The 23,911-nt window shown below is 33.8% G+C and overlaps 4 protein-coding genes across 5 annotated transcripts in view; 3 read left to right on the forward strand and 1 right to left on the reverse strand.

The window, feature by feature from the left end:
• The window catches only part of LOC135846624 (kinesin-like protein CG14535), a 221,207-nt gene that overhangs the window by 52,526 nt on the left and 144,770 nt on the right, over nt 1–23,911 (reverse strand). The window lies entirely within an intron of this gene.
• Nucleotides 6,257–8,496, forward strand: LOC135848613 (uncharacterized). 2 transcript variants are annotated; one of them, XM_065368548.1, is made up of 3 exons: nt 6,257–6,352; nt 6,544–6,665; nt 6,821–8,496. In XM_065368548.1, exon 3 carries the CDS (start codon nt 6,831–6,833, stop codon nt 8,340–8,342), a length of 1,512 nt encoding a protein of 503 aa, XP_065224620.1. In that variant the 5' UTR covers nt 6,257–6,352; nt 6,544–6,665; nt 6,821–6,830; the 3' UTR covers nt 8,343–8,496. The 2 variants fall into 2 exon arrangements, with proteins under 2 accessions (XP_065224620.1, XP_065224619.1); XM_065368547.1 differs by lacking the exon at nt 6,257–6,352 and having other exon boundaries at nt 6,362–6,665.
• On the forward strand, nt 9,581–11,313 carry LOC135847993 (uncharacterized). The gene is made up of 6 exons (XM_065367756.1): nt 9,581–9,667; nt 9,780–9,962; nt 10,048–10,195; nt 10,578–10,686; nt 10,776–11,024; nt 11,113–11,313. Exons 1-6 carry the CDS (start codon nt 9,601–9,603, stop codon nt 11,242–11,244), a joined length of 888 nt encoding a protein of 295 aa, XP_065223828.1. The 5' UTR covers nt 9,581–9,600; the 3' UTR covers nt 11,245–11,313.
• LOC135848805 (uncharacterized) lies at nt 21,389–22,928 on the forward strand. Its single transcript, XM_065368831.1, has 6 exons — nt 21,389–21,477; nt 21,565–21,750; nt 21,892–22,036; nt 22,116–22,192; nt 22,275–22,552; nt 22,627–22,928. The coding sequence occupies exons 1-6, from the start codon at nt 21,411–21,413 to the stop codon at nt 22,756–22,758; spliced, it is 885 nt and encodes a 294-aa protein (XP_065224903.1). The 5' UTR covers nt 21,389–21,410; the 3' UTR covers nt 22,759–22,928.

Below are 23,911 nucleotides of genomic sequence, written 5' to 3' on the forward strand. Positions count from 1 at the left end.
ATCCAGGAAACCTTCTGCTCATGCGCCAAACATGACGCTTACGGTGCTGGTGGAGAGAGAGACGGTTTACTGGTTGAACGTGGGTTGAACCAGTGAACCGTCTCTCTCTCCACCAGCACCGTAAGCGTCATGTTTGGCGCATGAGCAGAAGGTTTCCTGGATTCTGCATCCAAAATCTAGCCGTCACATTTTGTCTTTTTTTCACCGTTGAATTATTCGTCCATTATATACGGTCGACGGGGCCCACGGAAGTTCCGTGGCCAATGGCTCTCTGTGCACTACCGACGGTCTACCAAACGTTGGATGCGCGCGTCACCACGGACAGCCAGGCAGCGCTGCTGATAACGGTGAAGTATGTATCGCGTTCTTTTCCTACTTGTATGTGTGTGTTAATACTGCCAGTCATATGTGTGTGTGTGACTGTGTGTGTAAAATTTTGGTCGTTAGTGAGTGTCGTGTGCTCGTGTGTGTGATATTTGTGCCATTGTGCGATGTGCGTGTTCATTTCATGTGCACAGCAAAGTCCAACTTCAAAGTCTGTGATTACGACTGATAACGAAATTATTTTAGCATTTAGCTTGTTCAACGCAGATGATTCAAACTTCGCAGTCGTGTAAAAAAATAATGTGTCTTCGTCGGTGTTTGTAGCCGAATATAATATTAAAAGTCGATCCAGATCGTTATTTACATTCTTTGGTGAGTTGAATTTATGAATTGAATCATACACTAATATAGGTACTATTCTGTGATTACCCAAATACCCAGATTATTAGATATCGAACAAACCGAACGCTTAGATACTCATTCAAAATTCGCAGAAGGATATCTTCTTATATTCTTACGCAATAATTCTTGAACGGTTTTATTTTCAGATTACTCAAAATGGATTCAACCTCGTCAGATGGACGAAGCCTTCGATCGTTGTTCAATGGACATCCGCCGACGTTGAAAAGAAGCTGCTCTTTGAAGATAGCGTTATCATTATGGAAATATGTCTTATTTTGCGATAAAGTCACCGAAAAAGTTGTCTATCGGTTCTCGTTGCCGTTGGAATCTAATACCAGAAATGAGACAGACGGAGAACTGGGTGGCGATCTCAATTCAATATTTTCCATCGACGTAAAGAAATCATTGAATGCCTTGAAATTGCCCAGATCAATTGCAGAGTGTATCCGGAAATCGTGCCAACAAGTCGGAAATGAAATGAACAAATGGAAAGATCTCATGAGGAATGAAATACTACCTTCGGTTAAGGTTAACATGTCCCTATCTCATTTGAAATGCTGCACGTGGTATTCGAACGGTACGATCGATTATAAAGAAAGTGCTCGAAAATTTGTATCGATTGCTGACATCGATAAAACTAAACAATTCGAAATCGCTTCCCATTTCTGTTTGGAGGATGTACTGATCGATTTATGCGAATCTCCGGATGCGGCCCTCTTACAGTTGATGGAAAGTTTCACCAAAAAAATCCAATTCTATAGCAAACCTCTTGTTTATTATTGGTTGTGTAAATTGACCAAGCAAATAAATGAATTACCGATGGTTCAAAATGCTGCTTCTAATGCCGCTTCCGTAGATGTTCTAATGCTTACACGTTGCAGTGTCAAGTATTATTGGTGGTCGATCGAATACTTTTTCCGACGTTTAAGCGATGAAAATCAAAGTGCAATCGCTATCCAACTCATTCAATCAAGATCATTATTTCGCGAAGTGCATCCGAAAGAATTGGCGGTAACGATGAACGAGAATCAGCTCACTGCGATGCTGTCTTCCATTCCGGTCGATTTTATTTGCAAATTGATGGAATACCACGACCCACAGTTGGCATTGTCAGTATGGACTCGTGTCAAGGATTGGATCATCGACGAACAGTTTATTATTTTGATGAAAAATTTGATGAAAAATTATTACTCGTACGACTATGACAATCGTCAAATGCGCAGTATTTGTTCAATGAAAATTTGGAATTCAGCTTACGATCATCAGAAAAATGTTTTCTTGAGCCAAGATAAAAGCGTAATCATCGAGACATTTTTCAATGGATGCTATACCGAATTTTCGACTTCGGTTTTATCGTACGCTTCGGCAGAACGCAGAAAAGAATTGTTTTTATATCACGGATATTTTCTTGTGCAATATGCCGAATCTGAGCGCGACTACGTCAGTAAAATTCTCCGCGTTTGTCTACCGAATCCGAGCGATGCTGATGTAGAAGAATTTATACAAGCTGTGTTGAGTCGAACTTCAAGAAATGCTAGGTACATCGAACATAATGAAACACGCTGCGCTGAATTCTTGAAGTCATATTTTCCCAATAATTACGAAACTTTAATGAAAAATCCAAATTTTTTACCTCGGTTCGATAGAAATCGCGATCCAATTTCAAATGTTTCGTACTTGGGGCCTCATGCGAACGTGCATTTGGCGGTTCCACGTAATTTACTGTAGATACTGTATCTGTGTATGTACTTTATTAATTGTGACAAAAATATATTTTTCTATGTTGATACTTAGGTATGTAAGATACGAAAATTTATTCGAGATTATGCCCTGTAAAAATGAAATTATTTGTTGAGCAATAAACGAAAACTATTTTTTTTAAAAACATTTTTCATCTGCCTATCGTTGAATTTTTCTCATTCCTTGACTTATATTATTAGTACTAGTTAGTATATAAACTCGCGCGTGAGTACAGCAATAAATTTAGCAAGTTGCATCATTTATTTTAATGTTATTGATGCTGAAAAGTCAACGGGTATCAATGTGAAATATGTTCTCTTCTGTTCTGTGTTTTCTACCTTGCAAACTTGTTCGTTTCATTCGAATCAATTTCAACTTAAATGTGAACAGACCATTGACCATGGCATCAAAATCAAAATTTCAATTTCTCTCAATTCAAGAAAAAATTAATTAAAACTCTAAAAATTATGAAAATTCCATAAGGTCATCTCACGAGGAAAAATTGCCACATCACGACGACAAAATTTTAATAAAAGATCGTCAAAATGAACAACACCGAGCATTTCATTCCAATACAAAAATTGAAAAATTACAAATTTTCAAAATCAAAATAAAATTCCGAAAATTTATAATTATTTCAAATTTTAGGATTCAAAAAGAACTAAATTAAATGTTCTTTTAGCTTCAAAATAGTGTTTTTGTATCGGTCTCACACCAACTACATAAAAAACCACCCCTTAGCAACCAAAAAAGCTTGAAAAAAGGATAAAGTAATTGAAAAGTAGGTAACCAAGAAAGTTATAAAACCCGAGTAAAATAAAGTCTCTTCTCCAAGGAGGGTTTTAAATCACGAATATTTCTTTGATCAAGTTGACTTATTGCTCGATCACACATGATCATCCGGTCCAGGTCTTCAGCTTGATTCAAACTAACAAGGGAACCTCTTGAGGTGTCACACTCCGATTCGAACGGGACCACGATTTTTGGAAAGAGCATAGTCTAAACCCCCAAAACCAAATTTTCAGCTGCCCAAGTTCATTTTTCGATTTTTGGCGAAATTTGAAAATTCAAAATTGACTGTTTTTGGCGATTTATGCTTTTTTTAAAAAAGTACGTACTTGATCAATAAAAATGGTCAAAATAAGTCCCAAAACTAATATTAATTACCCAAATCCTAATTACACCATTTCCAGCCAATCTGGAGCCTCCAGTGCGATATTTCAATTTCTCCAGAATTTTGAATTTGCTCCAGAAGGCGTGAATATGCAGTTGGGCAGCTAAAAATCGAGTTGTGTATTATACTCGACCTGTTTAATGAGTTTATCTACATTTGAGCCGATTTTGAAAGTGACACCTCAAGAGTGGTTTTTTGAGCAGCTTTTTTCAAAATTGAAAAATCCTAAAAATCAAAAGATAACCGTTTGTGAGGAAATTTTTGGATTTTGCGCGAATCGCTGTATTTCTTCAAGAACTAACCCTCGGAGCGCAAATTCTACCATTTCCAGCCGTTTAGAAACGAGAGTGACAACTCAAAGAACCACTCTTGAGATGTCACTCTCAAAATCGGCTCAAATGTGGATAAACTCGTTAAACAGGTCGAGTATACGTAATACACAACTCAATTTTTAGCAGCCCAACTGCATATTCACGCCTTCTGGAGCAAATTCAAAATTCTGGAGAAATTGAAAAATCGCACTGGAGGCTCCAGAATGGCTGGAAATTGTGAAATTTTGATTTGGGGGGGGGGGTTAGTTTTGGACAAAATACAGCGATTCGCGTGAATTTCAAAATTTTCCACACAAACGGGAAACTTTTGATTTTTAGGATTTTTTAATTTTGAAAAAAGCTGGTCAAAAAGACACTTTTGAGGTGTCACTCTCAAAATCGGCTCAAATGTGGATAAACTCGTTAAACAGGTCGAGTGTAATATACAACTCGATTTTTTAGCTGCCCAACTTCATTTATGTATTCACGGTTTCTGGAGCAAATTCAAAATTCTGAAGAAATTGAAAAATCGCGCTGGAGGCTCCAGACTGGCTTAAAATGGTGAAATTTGGATTTGGGTAATTAATATTAGTTTCGGGACTTATTTTGACCATTTTTATTGATCAAGTACGCACTTTTTAAAAAAAAGCATAAATCGCCAAAAACAGTCAATTTTGAATTTTCAAAAATTCGCCAAAAATCAAAAAATGAACTTGGGCAGCTGAAAATTTGGTTTTGGGGGTTTTAGACTATGCTCTTTCCAAAAATCGCGGTCTCGTTCAAATCGGAGTGTGACACCTCAAGAGGTTCCCTTGTAAGCTTGAGCTCTATGCTGAAATCGTCTGCAGCCTGACCGAGTGACCGGTCAGATGTGTCTGAATGGCAAAATAATCGCAAAAAGAACGCATTTTAGAGTAATTTACCCCCCCCCGCCCGGTTCTTATACATACATACCTTCATTTCCCAATTTGATGTTTTGCATAACTTATCAGCATTTGATTCTTTGACTAGATTTTAGTGGATTCAGTCCAAGGACATTTTTAGCTTGAGTTTCATCCCAAAAACTTCAATTACAAGCAATGTTTGACCATCCAAAGTTTCTTTGCTCGAAGAAGGAGATGAGATTGAAAAATACCCATGTGTCTTAAAACCCCCACAACCAAAATTTCAAGCCGGAAAGCACTTTTTTTTTGGTTTTTCGGCGAATTTTTGAAAATTCAAAAAATTAAATAAAGCTGTTCGAAAAGCAATTTCAAAACTTTTTCGTGAAAAATACATTTTTTTGAGAAAAGTGAACCAATGTGAATAATTTTTCAATTTTAACTCGCACGCATTATTTCTAAAACCTCCTGTAGTGATTTTTTCAATTTTTTTCAAAAATTCCAAATCGCTCTAGAAGGGACAAAATGAATTTCAAAACGTATAACTATGATCGGTAGGTATTTATTGAGCACCCTCTATTTATAGTGTTTTAGTTAGTCACCACGAAATTTCACGGGTAGGTATGAAAATGAGTTAAAAAATGAATTTTTGGCAAATTTGAAAATTCCAGAAAATTAAAAAAATCAATTTTTCAAAAAAGTTGTACAACGGGTGGTTTTTTTGGTAAGATATCGTTTGGTAAACAAACTTAGTTTGACCTTTTGACCCTTCCCATAGGGTTTTGATTTTGAAATTTCTGCGCTGCTACGTTTTTTTTTCAATTTAGATTTTTTCACATTTTCTGGAATTTATTCAAAGTTGGTCAAAAATTCACTTTTGAATTTGAACTGGTACTCCAGGAATATTGTACGATAACCACCGAAAAGATCGAGAGATCGCTTAATAAGCCCAGACCAAAATTATACGGGGCCAAAGTTCATGTTTAGCCTTTCAAACGATTTGAAGTTTCTCTAAGAAATTGAAACATTGCTGGAGGCTTTGGAATGGCCCAAAACTATTTGTTGTTGATGTTTGGGAGTTGAATTAAATTGAAGGAAGATAGTACAACCAATCATGTGCTATCATTATTATCATTCACTGAGACCAACCGAAATATTTAGCAGAAAACTTTTTTAGGGGTTCACGATATTTCTGGGCACCCTGTACCTTGAACTCATGATAAAATTCGAAACTATAATGCCTCATCCCAATATTTTTATCTAACAATAAAATGGTCACGATCACCTGGCAATTGACATTCATAAGTAATGATGAACAAGAGCTATCGGCGCCGTGAACTGCAGAATAGGCAACATTTCGTTCAAGAGAGGGGCTAGTAATGGCTTCTTTTTGTTTTATCACGACCATCACGACTAGCAACCTAAACAGCTGATTGAGCTGATAATTCTATTCTATTCCAGGAAGTGGTGCTGCTGAAAAAGGCGAAGAATCGAGTTTCTCCGCAGTTTTCTTACATGAAGTATGTGTGTGTGTGTGTGTGTTGTAGTAGTGTATGAAAATAGAAAGTTTTTCGTTTGGTCGTTTGTGTCATGATTGTGTGTGATGATGACTGATGTGTCTACAGTGATCGTTTGTGCATGTGCAGCATGTGCAAAGTCTGTGTCTGTGATATGAAAATACTGACAAGTAACGAATGAATTATTATTTCAGCTTGTTCATCGTGAATGATTCGAACTTCCCAGTCGTGTAAAGAAATCTGTCTTCGTCAGTGTTTGTAACCGAATATACGAGTAATATTAAAAGTCGATCCAGATCGTTATTTACATTCTTCGGTGAGTTGAAATGAATCATACATTAATATACCATTCTGTGATGACCCATGTTATTACTTATTAGATATACCGAACTAACCGAACGCTTGAATGCAGGAGGATATCGTCTTATTCTTACGTAATAACTCTTGAACCTTGAACGGTTTCATTTTCAGATTACTCAAAATGGATTCAACCTCGCCAGATGGACAAAGCCTTCGATCGTTGTTCAATGGACACCCACCGAAGTTGAAAAGAATCTGCTCCTTGAACATAGCGTTATCATTATGGAAACATGTCTTATTTCGCGATAAAGTAACCGAAAAGGTTGGTGTACGGTTGCGATCTACTACCAGAAAGAACAAAGACGGCGAGCTGGTTGGCGATCTTAATACCACATTTTTCATCGACGTAAAGAACTCATTGGATGCCTTACAGTTGCCCAGATCAGTTGCAGAATGTATCCAGAAATCGTGCCAACAAGTCGGAAAAGAAATGAACGAATGGAAAGATCACATGGCGTACGAAATACTGTATTCGGTTAACCTTAACATGTTCCGTTCTCATTTGAAATGCTGCTCGTGGTATTCGAACGGTACGATCGATTATAGAAAAAGTGCTCGAAAATTCGTATCGATCGCTGACATCGATAAAACTCAAAAATTTGAAATCGCTTCCCATTTCTCTTTGAAAGATGTACTGATCGATTTATGCGAATCTCCGGATGCGGGCCTCTTACAGTTGATGAAAAATTTCACCAAGAAAGTCCAATTCTATACCAGACCTCTGGTTTATTATTGGTTGTGTACATTGACCAAGCAAATGAATAAATTACCGACGCTTCGAAACGCTACTTCTGTAGAGGAGGTAATGCTTACACGTTCCGGTGTCAAGTATTACTGGTGGTCGATCGAATACTTTTTCCGACGTTTAAGCAATCAAAATAAAATAGAAATCGCTATCCAACTCATTCAATCAAATTCATCACTCCGTGAAGTGCATCCGAAAAAATTAGCGGTAACGATGAACGAGAATCAGCTCACTACGATGCTGTCTTCCATTCCGGTCGATTTTATATGCAAATTGATGGAATATCGCGACCCACAGTTGGCATTGTCAGTATGGACTCATGTCAAGGATTGGATCGACGACGAGCAATTTATTATTCTGATAGAAGATTTGATGAAAAATGCTGACCGTGAAGATCGTCAAACGCGCAGTATTTGGTTAATGAATATTTGGAATTCAGCTTACGATCACCAGAAAAATGCTTTCTTGAGCCAAGATAAAGGCGTAATTATCCAGAAATTTTTCAATGAATGGTACGCCGAATTTTCGACTTCGGTTTTGTCGTATGCTTCGGCAGAACGCAGAAAAGAATTGTTTTTAGAACACGGAGTTTATCTGGTACTATATGCAAGATATCATCTCGACTACATTAGTGAAGTTCTCCGCGTTCATCTACCGAATCCGAGCGATGCTGATTTACAAGAATTTATAGAAACTATATTGAGTCGACTTACAATAAATTTTTGGACCAGTAAATATAATCAAACATGCTGCGCTGAATTCTTGAAATTGTATTTTCCTAAAAATTACGAAACTTTGATGAAAAATTCGAATTTTTTACCTTTGTTCGATCGAAATTGCGTTTCAATTTCAATGTCTCGTTATCGTCGTCGTTGGAGCCTCACCTGAACGCGCAGTTGGCGATTTTACTGAATTTACTTTAGTTACTGTATGGTATTTGTGTATTTTATTAATTATAAGATAGATGTATTTTTTTATGTAGATGTGTAAGATACGAAGATTTATTCGAAAATATGACCTGTAAAAATGAAATTATTTGTTTAGAAATAAACGATCACCAATTTTCAAGATGTTTAACCGGTCAAACATGAATAGGATAGAAAATGTCAATGAAAATATTTCATCTAGCAGCAGTACTTTTCACTGAACCCTAAAAATCGATCATTTACGAATGTTTGTTTTTGTTTACAAGCAAAGTTGACCTATTCATTGTTTTTTTCAATTTTCAAGCAATTGACATTTTTACGTACTTACCTACCAACAATGAACAAACGTAAAAGAAAGGTAACCATGTTTTTATAAAATAGTAAGTTCATTCAGCAGGTCAAAGACTTCTCGATAATCGAAAGGAAGATTTTCTTTATCGGTTTTTGTACCTAATCATTGAACAATTTTGTTTTAAAACAAGTATCTGTCGATTTCATTCAATTTTATCATTTTCTTCGTCTATTTTAAGAATTTTCAGAATTTTACAAAATTGGTCATAGAGACATGTGAAATGTAATGATTGTATAGTTGGTGGTTCTTTTTTCGGTAACTCGTCGCTCGAATTTTCAAAGCAGCACTTATCTATTTGGCTCTGAGTCACCTGTCACCTCCTTTTGAGTAGATACCTGGATGGAAAGTTTTTTGAGGTCGAAAACCTTTTTAAATGCAAATCAAAACATTTAAAATAGACTAAAAGGGCTCATTTTGAATAGTTTTTTGATTTCGAGAGACCATTATGTTCAAATTTTTCGAAATATTCAAGGATGCATCTTTTCATCACAATAAGACCTCTTCCATACCAAAATTCCATAAGCACATTTTAGCCTTACTTCAAGAAAATACGAGCAGGGGGTCTAGAAACTTGTCTCGTGAAATTTGCAAAAATCAAGATTTTTTTGTTTCTACCCTTTTTTAAAATACCAATGAGAATTGAATTGTAGATAAATTTTCAACAGTAAAATGAAGTTTCGTCTCCTCCCTATCGATTCGTTCAAACGTGCCACCATTGCCACCCGCATCGCTGACAAGCGTTGACCTTTTTATCAATTCGCGATAAATAATTTTTTGAAATTCTGAAAGCTCGAACATTACAAAAAGTATAAATGTAAAAAAGGATAGCGTCGAGAATTAGTGTTAACTTTTTCGTCATTTGGTAACAATGTTTTGCAAACTTTCACTAACTTACCTCTTCATTTATTTTTCTAGTAATTTTTTAAGCATTTCTGGTAAGTTTGATTTGAACTTCGTTGGCTATAATTTCTTTGAAGTGGTTCACTTCTAATAATAATAGCGGATATTTTACAAAAATATGTACTAATTTTGTGATCTCTTTTTAAGCTTTTAAAGGCGATGAGTTTAGTTCGATGTGTGATCTGTTAACAAAAAATGACGTCCCTTATGATACACTTTCACCTACGAATGTGGAAACAAAACGTGCTAAACATATTCTCACGAAATTCCCTCTGGTTATACAGAATGCTCTATTATCTCCATTCATAGTTCAGAATTCTGGATATTACCGTAAGAACAATATTTACTATTCATTTCAATACTCAAGGTTTTCATACTGGCGAAAAGATGGATTTTAATCATGATAATATTTCAGTTGAAGTTATTGGAAATCCTGAGGTGCCTAATACCGGTGCAGCATATGGCGGAGTATTATGTAATGAAACATTCCTTTTTTATAGAGTGCGATTTTACGTAAACCCAGATCCAAAGGGTAGAAGTTTCCACACAGTTGATGGAAAAGGGTAAGTCTACACATAACCTACCTACTTACCTACCTATAAAAAATGTTGCACAATGGAGAAAAAATTGAAAGATTATTTAAAAACATATTCCCAGACAGAATTTCAGGAGAAAATGTTCGTTGTTCGATTTTTGGTGAATTTTTAATTTGATTCATTTTGGGAATGAGCGAATCCAAAAATCTACTAAAGGCTTCACAGCGGTTCGAAATCACTAAACTAAATTTTAGCTTCCTAATTTTTTTATATTTTACAAAAAAATCAAAACAAACACTCAATCAGTCAGGTGATGTGTTTTTAAATGTTCTTTGGATTTTTCGTCAATTCGCCCAGTTTCAACGATTCTTTAATTCTCGACTTCAAAAACCTTGTCTTTTTTTTACAGAACACCAATAACTGCAAGTCTGATTTACTTCAACAAAAAATATGGCACATACGAAGAAGCTCGAGAGCATCGCGGTGGATTGGTTGTTGCAGATTTTCCCTTCGGTTTTGTAAGTATCTCTTCATTGGAGTTTCGATTCGATTACAATGAACAATAAGCTTAAAAAAATATATCTACAATCTATTTTCTTATTTGCAGACTAAATATCCCAATCCCTTATTTTTCCTCGTTCGATTGGTGTTAAAATATATTGTTCGAAAAGCAGGCACGCAGATCCCCATTCCAGGACTTCTCATTTACGCGTTTTTCGATAGATTACCTTTTCTGTTCTCATATAACGCTATGTTGGGATCTTATAAAGATCTTGATGAGAGTGGGACGGTAACACAATATCAAGGAGTGATTAATATCTTGTCCAGGACAATTTTTCCAATCAGCGAAGCTCAAGTAAGAATTATAAATGCTTTTTAAATAAACGAGTAAGTAGGTAGGTAGTTCAAATTGGATCTCTTTTACAAAATGAAATATTTTACAGTTTTTAGATTCGTTTGCAATTATGGAAAATTCCAAAGGTGGAACGCTGAATAGTACACAGGCACTTAATCCATTCAATAACAGAGAACTTCTCAAAGTTCCTGGAATTGTACAATCCTTGACTTTGCTTTAATCAAGTACTTACAAAAGAAATGATCATGACGTAATTATTAACGAATAAAGTACCAATTCAAGTTCTGTTATCTTACATTCTTTTCTAATTTCATTTACATGCTTATTGCTTGAGAAATCAAATACACAGAAAGAGTATCCCAAAACTGCCTTCGCACCCTCGCATCTAATTAGCTCTCCTCAGCCTCAGAATCAAATTCTCTCTTCAAAAAAAAACTGCCGAACAAACGTGAAAAACCATTGGATAATGCCTCATCCTGGCGAAAGTTTGGCGAAAGGACTTTTACCTAAATTGGGTAACATTTTTCGGAAATTTCAAATTTCAAAAATCTGACAGAGTTGGAGGCTCCAAAAAGTGCTCGAAATAGTTCTAAACTGTTTTTAATCCATTCAAGAGCTCGAAAACACAGCACATACCAAATTTCAACTTACAAGTTAAATGTATAATGTATAATTTTGATTTTCTTTCATTTTTGGCCCAAATTCAATTTTAAAAATTGGGCTGGTGATGCATTTTTGCATGCTGTTTCGATTTAGCCCTGTGCAATTCAAACACCGTCAGAACTTCAGGCCAATACTAAAATTTTATTAGTTAGTTCTACGAAGGCTTAACTGATACCTACTGTAAGTACACCCAAGTTTGATGGGTTGCCTATCATATTATTACAATAGACACATAATTTCACATTCAGCCTCAAAAAAGGGTTACTTACTTCCTTTCTCAAAAAGGGTTTGATTGAAAACATTTCACTTTTTCATCACAACCGATTAAGATAAAAATTCTATTTTTTGCTTAAGATAGTCTCAAAAATTAATCACGATCAATTGATGAGAGATATGCTTCACGATTTCTTTTTCTTCATTTTCCCGAGAAATCTACCTTTTTTAAAAATCACCTTTTGAAATGAAAATTGTTTTTCAAAAAATACATCTGCAATCAATCAATCAATCAATCAATCGATCGATCGAAACAGGGTAAGAATAAAATGATTATTACTGACCAATGGTAATATTTTAAACCGTGCAAGCAGGTAGGTACCTACTAAAAAAAACGACCAAACAACTAAACAATTTCTTCACACATTTTCCAATGATGTAATGATGTAATAAAGGTAAGTTCCTTATCCTTATCAAGCAAAACGACCATTGCAAATTACACAGAAAGAGAATTTTCCAAAAACACGTAAAAGATACCAACTACCAAAAAAGTTGATTTGTAATTTTTCCTTTTTTGCGCTTTTCTAAGAATTGATTGACATTTTTTTTTTAAGTTCGAAAGTACTTGGCTTTAAATGTTTGAAAGGTAATTTTTTATCTTTCATTTTTTATTTTTAGACAGTACAAAGCGACATCGTAAAAAGATTTTAAAAAAATTGCGAGGAGTTAAAGTTTTTATACATACATAGTACCTATGTTTGATGATTTGCATATCTTGCGACAAAAACTAAAATATAGTTTTTTTTTTGGCACTTTTCTAAGAATTGATTGAAAATTTTTTCAAGTTCGAAAGTACATAAATGTACCTACTTGGCTTCGAGTTTTATAACCTTTTTTATCTTTTTATTTTATATTTTTAGTACAAAACACCATCGTTAAAAGATAAACAAAAATTTGCAAGAAAATAAAGTTTTCAGAATTTTCAAAAAATGAAGCAGCACGAATAACTTTCCAAATCAACTCTCCCACTCAGAAACAATGATTTTTGAGCAGTTCCACAGCCTCAAAGAAGTTCATTAATTCTCTTTCTCTTCAGAAATATTGAATTCTGTTAATTGAAAATTCGTAGTTGGGTAAGGTATGTACTTACTTGAAGTGAAATATGTAAGTATGTACATGAAAGTTTGTGAAAACCTCTCATTAGCTTTGATAGAAGTTATAAGGGCTCAAGGTTTACAATTTCAACCTTTCCAATGCAATTTGAAATTCCAAAAGAAAATTAAAAACTCGTTACAGGCGCCGGAATTACTCAAAAATGTTTGGTTTTGAATTGGAGGTAAAAATGAAATAATTATTTTACACAGATTCGTTTTGTTTGAGAGGAAAAAAAACATAATTTACTTTTAAAAAATTGAAAAATGCCAATTTTTGGACTTTTCAAATTTTTAAAAATTTGTCAAAAATTTAAAAATGAATTTCAGCATTATAAATTTTAGTTTTAGAAGCCTTAGCTTGCTTTCTACCTTGATCTATAGTTCAGATTCATGTCAGCACAATCATGACCAAATTAAGAGCCACTCAAAAATTGAAATAGTTCTGGATAAAAAATTTATGAAATAAAGCAGAATTTTTAAAGAGAATTGGAGGAAAAGAGAACGCGAAGAACTGAAGATACAAAAAACTCAAGTCTAATTGCGATCTAAATGAATTATAGGTACAGGAAAAAATTCACCATTCACTGATTATTTGAATAATTATTGAAAATAAGTAGGTACCTATCTGATTTTTAATCAATACACTCGAATCATTTTTAAGTACGATAAAATTTCATTTTTGAATGAAAAATTATTTTTTTTGAAAGGAAATTGAGTTTTACGATAGGAAATTTTTACTTTTCAGCCTCGTTGATAATTTTCCACTTTATCATTGCCACTGATAATTTTTACAGCTGTGGGTAGGTAATTCAAGCAAAAAAAACGGCCACATAGGTAGGTCTAGATATTATTAGAAAAGGAAATGTTTAAAAAGAACCAGATATCAAGTAACTTTACGACTAGCTGTTTCAATGTTGCGTATATCGTTGCTCACGTTGTATTTCATCTGCATTTCCAGTAATTTTCTGGGATGTTTCGGTAAGTCAATTTTTCAATGAACATTTTAAGATGTACTCACCCTGAAGTAATCACCAATTTCGAATTAATTTTCAAGCCGACAAATTCAAATCTTCAATTTCAATGTGCGATTTGATCAAACGCACAAAACCCTTACCGTACCCTACGCTTGCCCCAACAGATGTGAAAACAGATGAAGCCGTTCAAGTCAACACATCTTCACCCCTGGTCATAAGAGCCTCGTTGTTTACACCAGTAATAGTTGAAAATACCGGATATTCTTGTAAGGGATTGGAATTCCTTCAATAATTTTTTAAAATAGAGTAGACGTCCTCTGAGGCACTGACGCGGTGTTTTTCCTTCAAAATTTGAAGCAATAATTTGTGAATTTCAGTCGTAATTCGAGCAAATCCACCACCAACTAGCTTCAGTACATTCGGCGGAATATTATGCGGCGAGCATTACGCATTCCACCAATTCCAATTTTTCGTCAGCAAAGACCTCAATAGTAGGAGCCTGTATACACTAGATGGCAAAGGGTAAGTACACGGTATGAATCATTTTCCTACACAAAATATCACCATCCTTCATACTACCTACAAAATGTTTCTCAATAGAGCTCCTTTAAGCGTTTCTATAGAATATTACAACACCAAGTATGAAACTTTCGAAAAAGCTCTCAATTATCGTAATGGCATAGTTATTGAATACAACTCAATTTCTTTTGTGGGTATTTTTGGATTTTTCAATGATTTGTAAGACATATTCGCGGAAACATCTACAGCAGTTCATATTCGTCTTTACAGCTTCCTTTCGACAATCCTCTATTCTATCCTCTAGAATTTCTACGCAAATTTCTTCGTGAACCAGGATCGAAACTCATCCTACCAGGATTTCTGGCCTACGGATGGTTTGATGCTGCTCCCTTCATCGAAACTTACTACGCTTTCTTCTCAGCTTACGTAGATTTAAAAACTCGCCATCAATACGAAAGTGTGATTGCAGGAACGCCAAAAATATTTTATAGTTTTATAAGCAAACGTCAAGTAAGTGGTAAAAATGTGAAGCAATAACATAGGTAGGTACCTACTTGGAATTTTTAAACCAAAGTTTTAAAAACATTTTTCTACAGTTTGAAGCTTTTTTCTTGTATTTGCGAAACAAAGATGGAGAAGTATTGGAAAACGTGCTGCCGCTTCAGCCTTTTGGAGAAAGAGACCTTATTAAAGCTAATAGACTAACGCAACAATTAGCATTATTTTAATTTGATCACGTATTCATAATTTATTATACCTAAGTCAAATGTTGTTTTGCTTCCACGAACATTCACTTTTTTTTATAAAGTTGACTAAAATGTCGATTTCATATTTTATTTTGATCAAGTAAGTAAACCGTATCAACATTCAGCGATGGTCTCGAATTCTTTAAATTGCAGAAAACTCTTTGCATACATTTATGTTTGATGAGTTGCATACCTTGCGACTAGAAAACTATAAAAGGGTACCTATACCGCAAATCCAAGGTTAAAAATCTCAAATACGAGTATGAAATACCAAAAAAAATCGATAAATGAAATGAGCTATGTTCCGCTAGTGATAATAACGTCACAACTTCAAAAAAACAAGAAAACAAACAAACTTATGAAAAATATTCACCTGCCAGACAATGTTGAATGAGGGGAGTAGGTCTAGGTATTAAGAAAATTAAATGGAAAAAATATCGAAAACGTCTCAGAAGACTATTTAAACCACCAAAAAAATAATAATTAAAATATTATATTACTATCAAAGTTGATTAAAATCGTCAAAAAAATTGGCGAAAATTCCATCGAAAAAATGAAAAAAATCATAAAAACAATGGGTACAAAATATCGAAAAAATTGATGAAATGTCATAATCTAGTAATTTATCAGCAGCTTACCACAAATTACCGGGATTACCAAAAATTACCAGTAATTCACCAGAAATTACCAGTAATTCACCAGAAATTACCAGTAATTCACCAGAAATTACCAGTAATTCACCAGAAATTACCAGTAATTCACCAGAAATTACCAGTCCCTTACCAGAAAATACCACTAATTTACCAAAAATTACCAGTAATTTACCAAAAATTACAAGTAATTTAGCAGAAATTACCAGTAATTCACCAAAAATTACCAGTTACTTACCAAAAATTACCAGTAATTTACCAAAAATTACCAGTAATTTACCAAAAATTATCAGTAATTTACCAAAAATTATCAGTAATTTACCAAACATTACCAATAATTAACAAATTACCAGTGATTTACCCAAAATTACGGATAATCTACTTGATATTGCTAGTAATTTACTGAAAATCACCTGCAATTTACCAATAATCGATGAAATATTCAAAAAATAATTTGATGATGTTTTGTAATACTTTTGAAAATCGGAAAAGAATCCCGCTGATTTCATTAAACTATGCCAACGTTCCTACGTCACAAAAAATCACCAAAAATGTCCCAAAAACTATAAAAATTTGCAAAAAAAAAAAAGATTGAAAAATTATCAAAAAGTGATTAAAAACTTACCTACAGAAAATTTTTAAAATGAAAAAAAATACTTGATCACTTTTTTGCATTTATAAAAATTTTCCTTCCAGGTATTCACACCTCACTACAAGTTTATCAATACTCTTGATGGTTTTTGTAATGGTAGAAGATAGGTAGGTCATAATTCTGTGCAACATGGGCCATATAGGTATAAAAATAAAACAAAAAGTTTCAACAGAACTAGATACCGAGTGCCTAGCTTTACGACTGGTCATATTTAAAATGTTGCGCAAATCTTCGCTTACTTTCTTTCTCATTTACTTTAGCAGTAATTTTCTCGAAGAATGTTTTGGTAAGTCATATTTCAAAATTCTTAGTACATACTCATATATGAGAATCTGTAGACGTTCGCTAATAAATAATTACGGATATTTCGGATGATTTTTCAAGCCGAAGAATTCAAATCTTCAATTTCAACCTGCGATATGATTAAACGCACGAAACCGTTACCATATCCTACGCTTGCTCCGACAAATATTGATACGAAAACAGCTATATTGGTCAACACATCCTCACTTCTGTACCAAAGAAATGAAATATTAGGACCTGTATTAGTTATGAATACCGGAAGTGCGCGTAAGAGACTTCGAAATTTTCAGTAGACCTACATAATGATTTGAAGATCATGATTATACTCTAAATTTCAGTCGTGATTCGAGCGAATCCACCACTAACCACTACCAGCACATTTGGTGGAATGTTATGCGGAGAATTTTACGTATTCCATCAAGTTCAATTTTTCGTGAGTAAGAACCTTACAGGCAGAAGCTCCTATACAGTAGATGGAGAAGGGTATGAAATATTCTCAACTGCTCGAAAGACAAATAATTTTTCATAATTAAGTAAGAGAATTAATATCTTCTTCGATAGAGCTCCTCTAACTGTATCAGTGGAATTCTTCAACATCAAGTACGGAAGTTTTAAAAATGCTCTCAAATATCGCAATGGAATTGTTCTTCAATTCTCTCTATTTCGTTTCGTAAGTATTTCTTTAAATAATGTAGGTACCTATCTACTATTTTCTAAGCACGTTTACAAAGAGCAAGAATCTACGACAGTTGGTATCTGTCTTTGCAGCTTCCTGTAGACAATCCTCTGCTCTATCCTCTCCAATCAATGCGTAAATTTCTCCGAAAACCAGGATCAAAACTCATCTTACCTGCAGCTATGTCTTACGCATGGTTCGATACTTTCCTTCTCAGCGAAACCTATTACAATTTTTACTCAGCTTACGTAGATTTGGAGACTGGAAAACAATACCAAAGTGCGATTGCCGGAACGAAAAAACCATTTTTTTACACACTGAGCAAACGTCAGGTTACTTGAAAAAATATCAATCTTCTTTGTGTTTCATTTGACCCACTAAATTTTTAAAATTGACCCTTAAAATTTTATTTTTTGCAGTTTGGACAGTTCTTCTTGTACTTGCGAAACAAAAATGGTAAAATAATGGATAATACGCTTCCTCTGCAGCCTTTCGGTGAAAGGATCCTTCTCAAAGCCGTTGGAGTAGGCCAACAATTACCTTTGTTTTGATTTTTTTTTGTGATTTTAAGAATATTGTTTCTTCTTTAAGTTGTCTTGTTTACCTATTCTTTAAATATTCTGAATTTTTTCCAAGTTGACTAAAATAAAATTGTCAGAAAATTTTTAATTTTTTGCTCGAACTACCACCAATTGACGATTTTGCTCATTTATTTGCAAAGTCAAAGGGATCGAATATGTACCTACTACAACTCACAAAAAAAATCCAGCAACTTGAAGTTTCTGGTCACCGATAATTTTCCTTCAGTTCGTATCACTGACCACTGGGTTATCAGTACATTACAACTGATGGTTTTTTTTTAATGGCGATAGTCGATGATTATTTCAAAATTTTGCGAAAAAACTGGCCATATAAATACGTAGGCAACCTATAAATAGAAAAAAAAAGTTCCAACAGAACTAGATACTTAGGTACAAATAACTTCACAATCAGTCGGATAAAATGTTGCGAAAAGTTTTGCTTACTTTCTTATTCATTTCCTTTACGGGTGATTTTATGGAATGTTTGAGTAAGAATATTTTTAAAGTATTTAGTGAAAATTTCCCGATACCTACTTATTATACTTAGCTAATTTGGGTACTACTTTTTGACAATTTTTTAAGTTGATAAATTCAAAACGTCTTCGATTTCAACATGCGATATGATCAAACGAACCAAACCTCTGCCCTATCCTACTTTTGCTCCTACAAATGTGGACACGAAAAAGGCCATATTAGTGAACGTATCTTCAATTCTGATCCAAAGGAATGAGGTGCTCGGACCATTAATAGTGAAGAATACTGGAAATGCTTGTAAGAAATTGAAAACATGTAATTCTATTAATAATGGAAGAAAAATGTGTGAAATAAGTATAGGGTATTTTTTTTCTTCAAACAAAATAAATTTCAGTCGTAGTTCAAGCAAATCCACCACCAACTACCTCCGGTACATTTGGTGGAATATTATGCGGTAAATTTTATGCTTTTCATCAGGTCCAATTTTTCGTGAGCAAAAATACCACAAGTAGAAGTTACTATACAATAGATGGAAAGGGGTATGAAAAATTATTCTGCTTATACATGTACCTAAAAGAACTAAATGTTAGTATCATCTTTTGTACTCAAGAGAAACATATTTTTGCAGATCTCCCCTAACTTTATCAATAGAGTATTTCAACATTAAGTATGGAAGCTTTAAAAATGCTCTAAAATATCGCAATGGTATAGTTATTCAATTCTCTCCACTTCGCTTTGTAAGTACCTACCTACCTATTTTTGTGATTAATGATAATTATAACGTTTTCAAAGCCCAAGGAAAATGATTAAATCAGATCATAGACCAGTTGATGTTTAATCAGATCAGATTGGGTCAGATCTAATCAAGTTTGAATAAAATTTAATCCAATCAAAAATTTGATCTGGTTAGATCTGGTTAGGTCAGATTGTATCCTTGGAATGTCCGGATCTGATCAGATACAATCTTTGAGGGCGAATGATTAAACCAGAGTCTGTATTCATTTTACAGCTTCCTTTCGACAATCCTCTATTCTATCCTCTCCAATCATTGCGTAAATTTCTTCGCAAACCAGGATCAAAGATTATCCTACCTGCAGCTTTAACTTTTGCGTGGTTTGATGTTTTCCCATTCATCAAAACTTACTATACTTTTTACTCAGCTTACATAGATTTGGAGACAGGAAAACAATACGAAAGTGCGATTGCCATGACAACAAATCAAATTTTTCGTGTACTGAGCAAACGGCAGGTAGGTCACAAAACTGCGAATTACCTCAAAATGAATTTTTCAACCAAAATGTTATTCAAGTGAAATTTTTGTCTACTTATAGTTTGAACAATTCTTCTTGTTTTTACGGAACAAAGATGATGAAATGTTGGATAATACGCTACCTCTTCAGCCTTTCGGTAAAAGAGGCCTAATCAAGGCTATTGGAGTAGGCCAGCAATTACCTTTGTTTTAATTTAATCATGACTTAAGACAGATGAATAATTTACCTAAGTATTAAAAAAATGCTATCATAATTTTTGTAAGGCTATCGCTGTAATGTTGACTTCATATTCGATTGCCATTTTCCATCAAATCGTAATTTAAATTTCATGAATTGAAATTAATTGATCGAAGCTGCTTCGTGAAAAATAGTTGATAGATAGTTTTAAATGGTCAAGTTCAAAAAAAGATAAAACAACTACACGTCGACTGAAAAATAATATATTAGGCGTTTTCAAATGATTACGTAATATTTTGTAATCTCCTTACTTACCTATCTTTATAATGCGAAAGGAACGCTATAAGTACTACAAAGATAAAAAAAAATCCAAAAATAAGTAGAAGTAGGTACTAATAAACGTTGGCTTTATGATTTTTTTTGTTCCTTTCTAAGAATTGATTGGGAATACTTAAATATTCGTAGTAGTGGTTGACTGGTTGGTAACCATTTTTTTTTTTTTTCATTTCGCACCTATTCATTTTTTTAAACATAAAACGACATTGTAAAACGATAAAAAAACGCATACAAATAGTAACCTCACATGATAAGTGATACGAGGTAATTTATTTAATTTTTTTTTCATTATTTATGAAAAGGAATTAGGCTTACCTACTCAGATCGACCAATCTCAAGTTCAAAATCAACTCGTAATGTATAAAAGTTCACTTAGGATTCTACCCTTCTTCAATTCTCCCACCTTCTCTAAAAATCTGTAATCTCCCTTAGGTCTAAAATTCTGCATTTGATTTTGCTCATTCTGTATTTAACATCCAAAAAAGTGGATAGTGAAGCATGAATCGACATAAAGAACATGTCTTTATAGTCGTGGATTAGATATGAATTGTGTACTGAAAAAAGTGGAGATAAAATGAGGGTTAAAGAAGAAGAGCTCAAAAGTGAAATTAGATAATCGATAAATAATATGTTTTGAGGTGAAAACTGAAATGAATTTCATGTTAAAAAAGTGAAATGAAAAAAGGGGGCACATGAAGTGAAATGTAGACTGATACAATGTATAGATTCTTGACATTGAAAAATTGTATTTGGGAGGGGGGAAGAAAAGTTTGCAATAGGAAATTCTTATTACTACATACTTCGCACTGATAATTTTCTTTCAGTTCGTCCTTCAGCATAGGTTTATCAGTACCCCTAACAGCTTTTTTTATAGGCGATAGTTGATAATTGGTTCATAATTTTGGGCCAAATCGGCCGAGTATAAAAGAAAAGAACACGTTCGAACCGAACCAGACACTAAAAAAATTTACGACTAGCTTGTAGTACATATTTCAAAATGTTGCGTAAAGCTTTGCTTACGTTTTCTCTCATTTACTTCGCCAGTAATTGTCTAGGACATTTTGGTACGTTATATTTTTTCAACTTTTAAGCATGAATTTCCATCTAGGTATTTGCCAATTGTAAGTTTTAATTTTGTATAATTTTTGAAGCTGGGAAATCCAAATCTTCGATTTCAACATGTGATATGATCAAACGAACAAAACCTCTTCCCTATCCTACGCCTGCTCCGACAAATGTGGACACATCAAAAGCCATTCTAGTCAATACGTCCTCGCTTCTGGTTCAAAGAAATGAGCTGCTTGGACCATTAATAGTCAAGAATACCGGATACGCTTGTAAGAGAATATAATTTTTGGAAATTTTTTATAAAATAGAATTCTGCACACTAGATTAAGTTAAACCAGAGCAGTCAAATTTTCTGAAAATGGTTTCTTCTCAAAACATCCATAAATTAATAAACAATTTTTGAATTTTAGTCGTGATTCAAGGAAATCCACCTCCAACAACAGCTGGAACATTTGGTGGAACATTATGCGGAGAATTTTATGCATTTCACCAAATTCAATTTTTTGTGAGCAAAAATCTCACCAGTAGAAGCTACTATACAGTAGATGGACAAGGGTATGCATCGATCATCTGCTTACTTGAAAAATCACCCAATTTTTATACTTATTCGAGAAAAATGTGTTCTTTGCAACAGAGCTCCTTTGACTGTATCCGTAGAATACTACAATATCAAGTACGGAAGTTTTGCAAACGCTCTGAATCATCGCAACGGTATAGTTATTCAATTCTTCCCATTTCGTTTTGTAAGTTTCATTTTAAATGTTCACAATTTGTACTACAACTCAACTTATAGAACCAGTTCACGGCAGTTCGCATTTATTGTCACAGCTTCCTATTGACAATCCTATAATGTATCCTCTCGAATTTCTGCGCAAGTTCTTCAAAAAAGCCGGTTCGCATCTGATTCTACCTGCAGCCCTGTCCTACGCATGGTTCGATATTTTCCCCTTCATCGGTACCTACTACGCTTTTTTCTCAGCATATTTAGATTTAGAAGCAGGAAAACAATACGAAAGTGCGATTGCCATGACATCTACAGATAAATTTTTCCATACAATAAGCGAAAGACAGGTAAAACTGTGAATACAGAGCACTTTTCTGAATTTTTTATCAATTTTTATTCAACTTGAAATATTGTTCAACAGTTTAAAGATTTCTTCCTGTATTTGGAGAACAAAGATGGAGGAGTATTGGAAAATGTACTGCCTCTTAAGCCTTTCGGTAAAAGAGATTTGATTCAAGCTATTGGAGTAGGTCAACAGTTACCTCTATTTTAACTTCATCGACTTTTTACATTTTTTTAAATGGATGAATAATTTTTACTTACAACACAATTTCTAAGCTAAAAGTCGCGAAAATAATTTTTCCATCCGTATCAAATGCCATACCACATGCATAGATAAGTTTTGTACATCATAGAAATCAAATAAAAAGTTGCTGAATCGTGCTTTATGTTAGTAAAACTTTCAGGTATTTCTCTAAAGTCCATTCCTTCATTTTGATTTCCTGATTAGTCGGAGAAAAGTATTTCAATTCTGAAAAAATCACTAAAAAAATTCTCTTGAAATTGTCCAAAATCCATGTAAAGTATTGCAAGTGAATTTTTACTCACGTTTTGTCTGAGTTATAAATTTTGGAAATATTTTGAAGTGAAATTCTTTTCGAATTTTCGAGAGAGAATTTTCAGAATTTAAATATGCATACCTAACTAGTAACTACTCATCCACTCAATATCGAGTAGTGGATATTTTGACCCATTAAAAAAAATTCTAATAAAAATACCTAAAAAGTAAAGAGGGAATTTTTTTGAGAGTTTAGGAAAAACCCGAAAACAGTTTTTTTGAGGAGCACCCAAAGTTTCAAAAATTTACAAGTGCGTCAAATTTCTAATAATTTTTGAATTTTCAAAAAATTCAAGCGCGGCCTTCAATGCTGAGTTTAGACAAAATGAATGCAACTTAACTTTCAGAACATGAAATGTTCCACAAAAAAGTCATGTTCATTTTTTCTCATGTTTGAAATTGAAGGAGCCAGAGTATGAGAATTTCAATTAATCAAGGCCCCTTCAATTTTGAAGATAGGCAAAACATGAGCATAACCTTTTTTGTAGAGTGCCTATTCAAAGTTCTACAAGTTGATTAGCCTTTATTTTGCCTAAACTAAAATTAAAAACGCTCAAATTAATTGAAAATTCAAATGAAAAATTTACGAGTAAGTAGGTAAATACTTTAAGTTTTTTAAAAATTCTCTAGCACCTTTAATTTTGAGTTCAAGCAACTGATGAATATAGAACTCATGTGCTCTGCAAAAATGTCACGTTCTTGCCAATGTCTCAAATTAAAGGTGCTGAAGCACCATGGAAATTTTAATCAATCATAGCTCCTTCAATAATTCTGAAAATGGACTATAAAAGAACGTTTTTTATGATTT

Source organism: Planococcus citri, chromosome 5 (assembly GCF_950023065.1).
Source record: "Planococcus citri chromosome 5, ihPlaCitr1.1, whole genome shotgun sequence".
Classification (NCBI taxonomy): Eukaryota; Metazoa; Arthropoda; class Insecta; order Hemiptera; family Pseudococcidae; genus Planococcus; species Planococcus citri.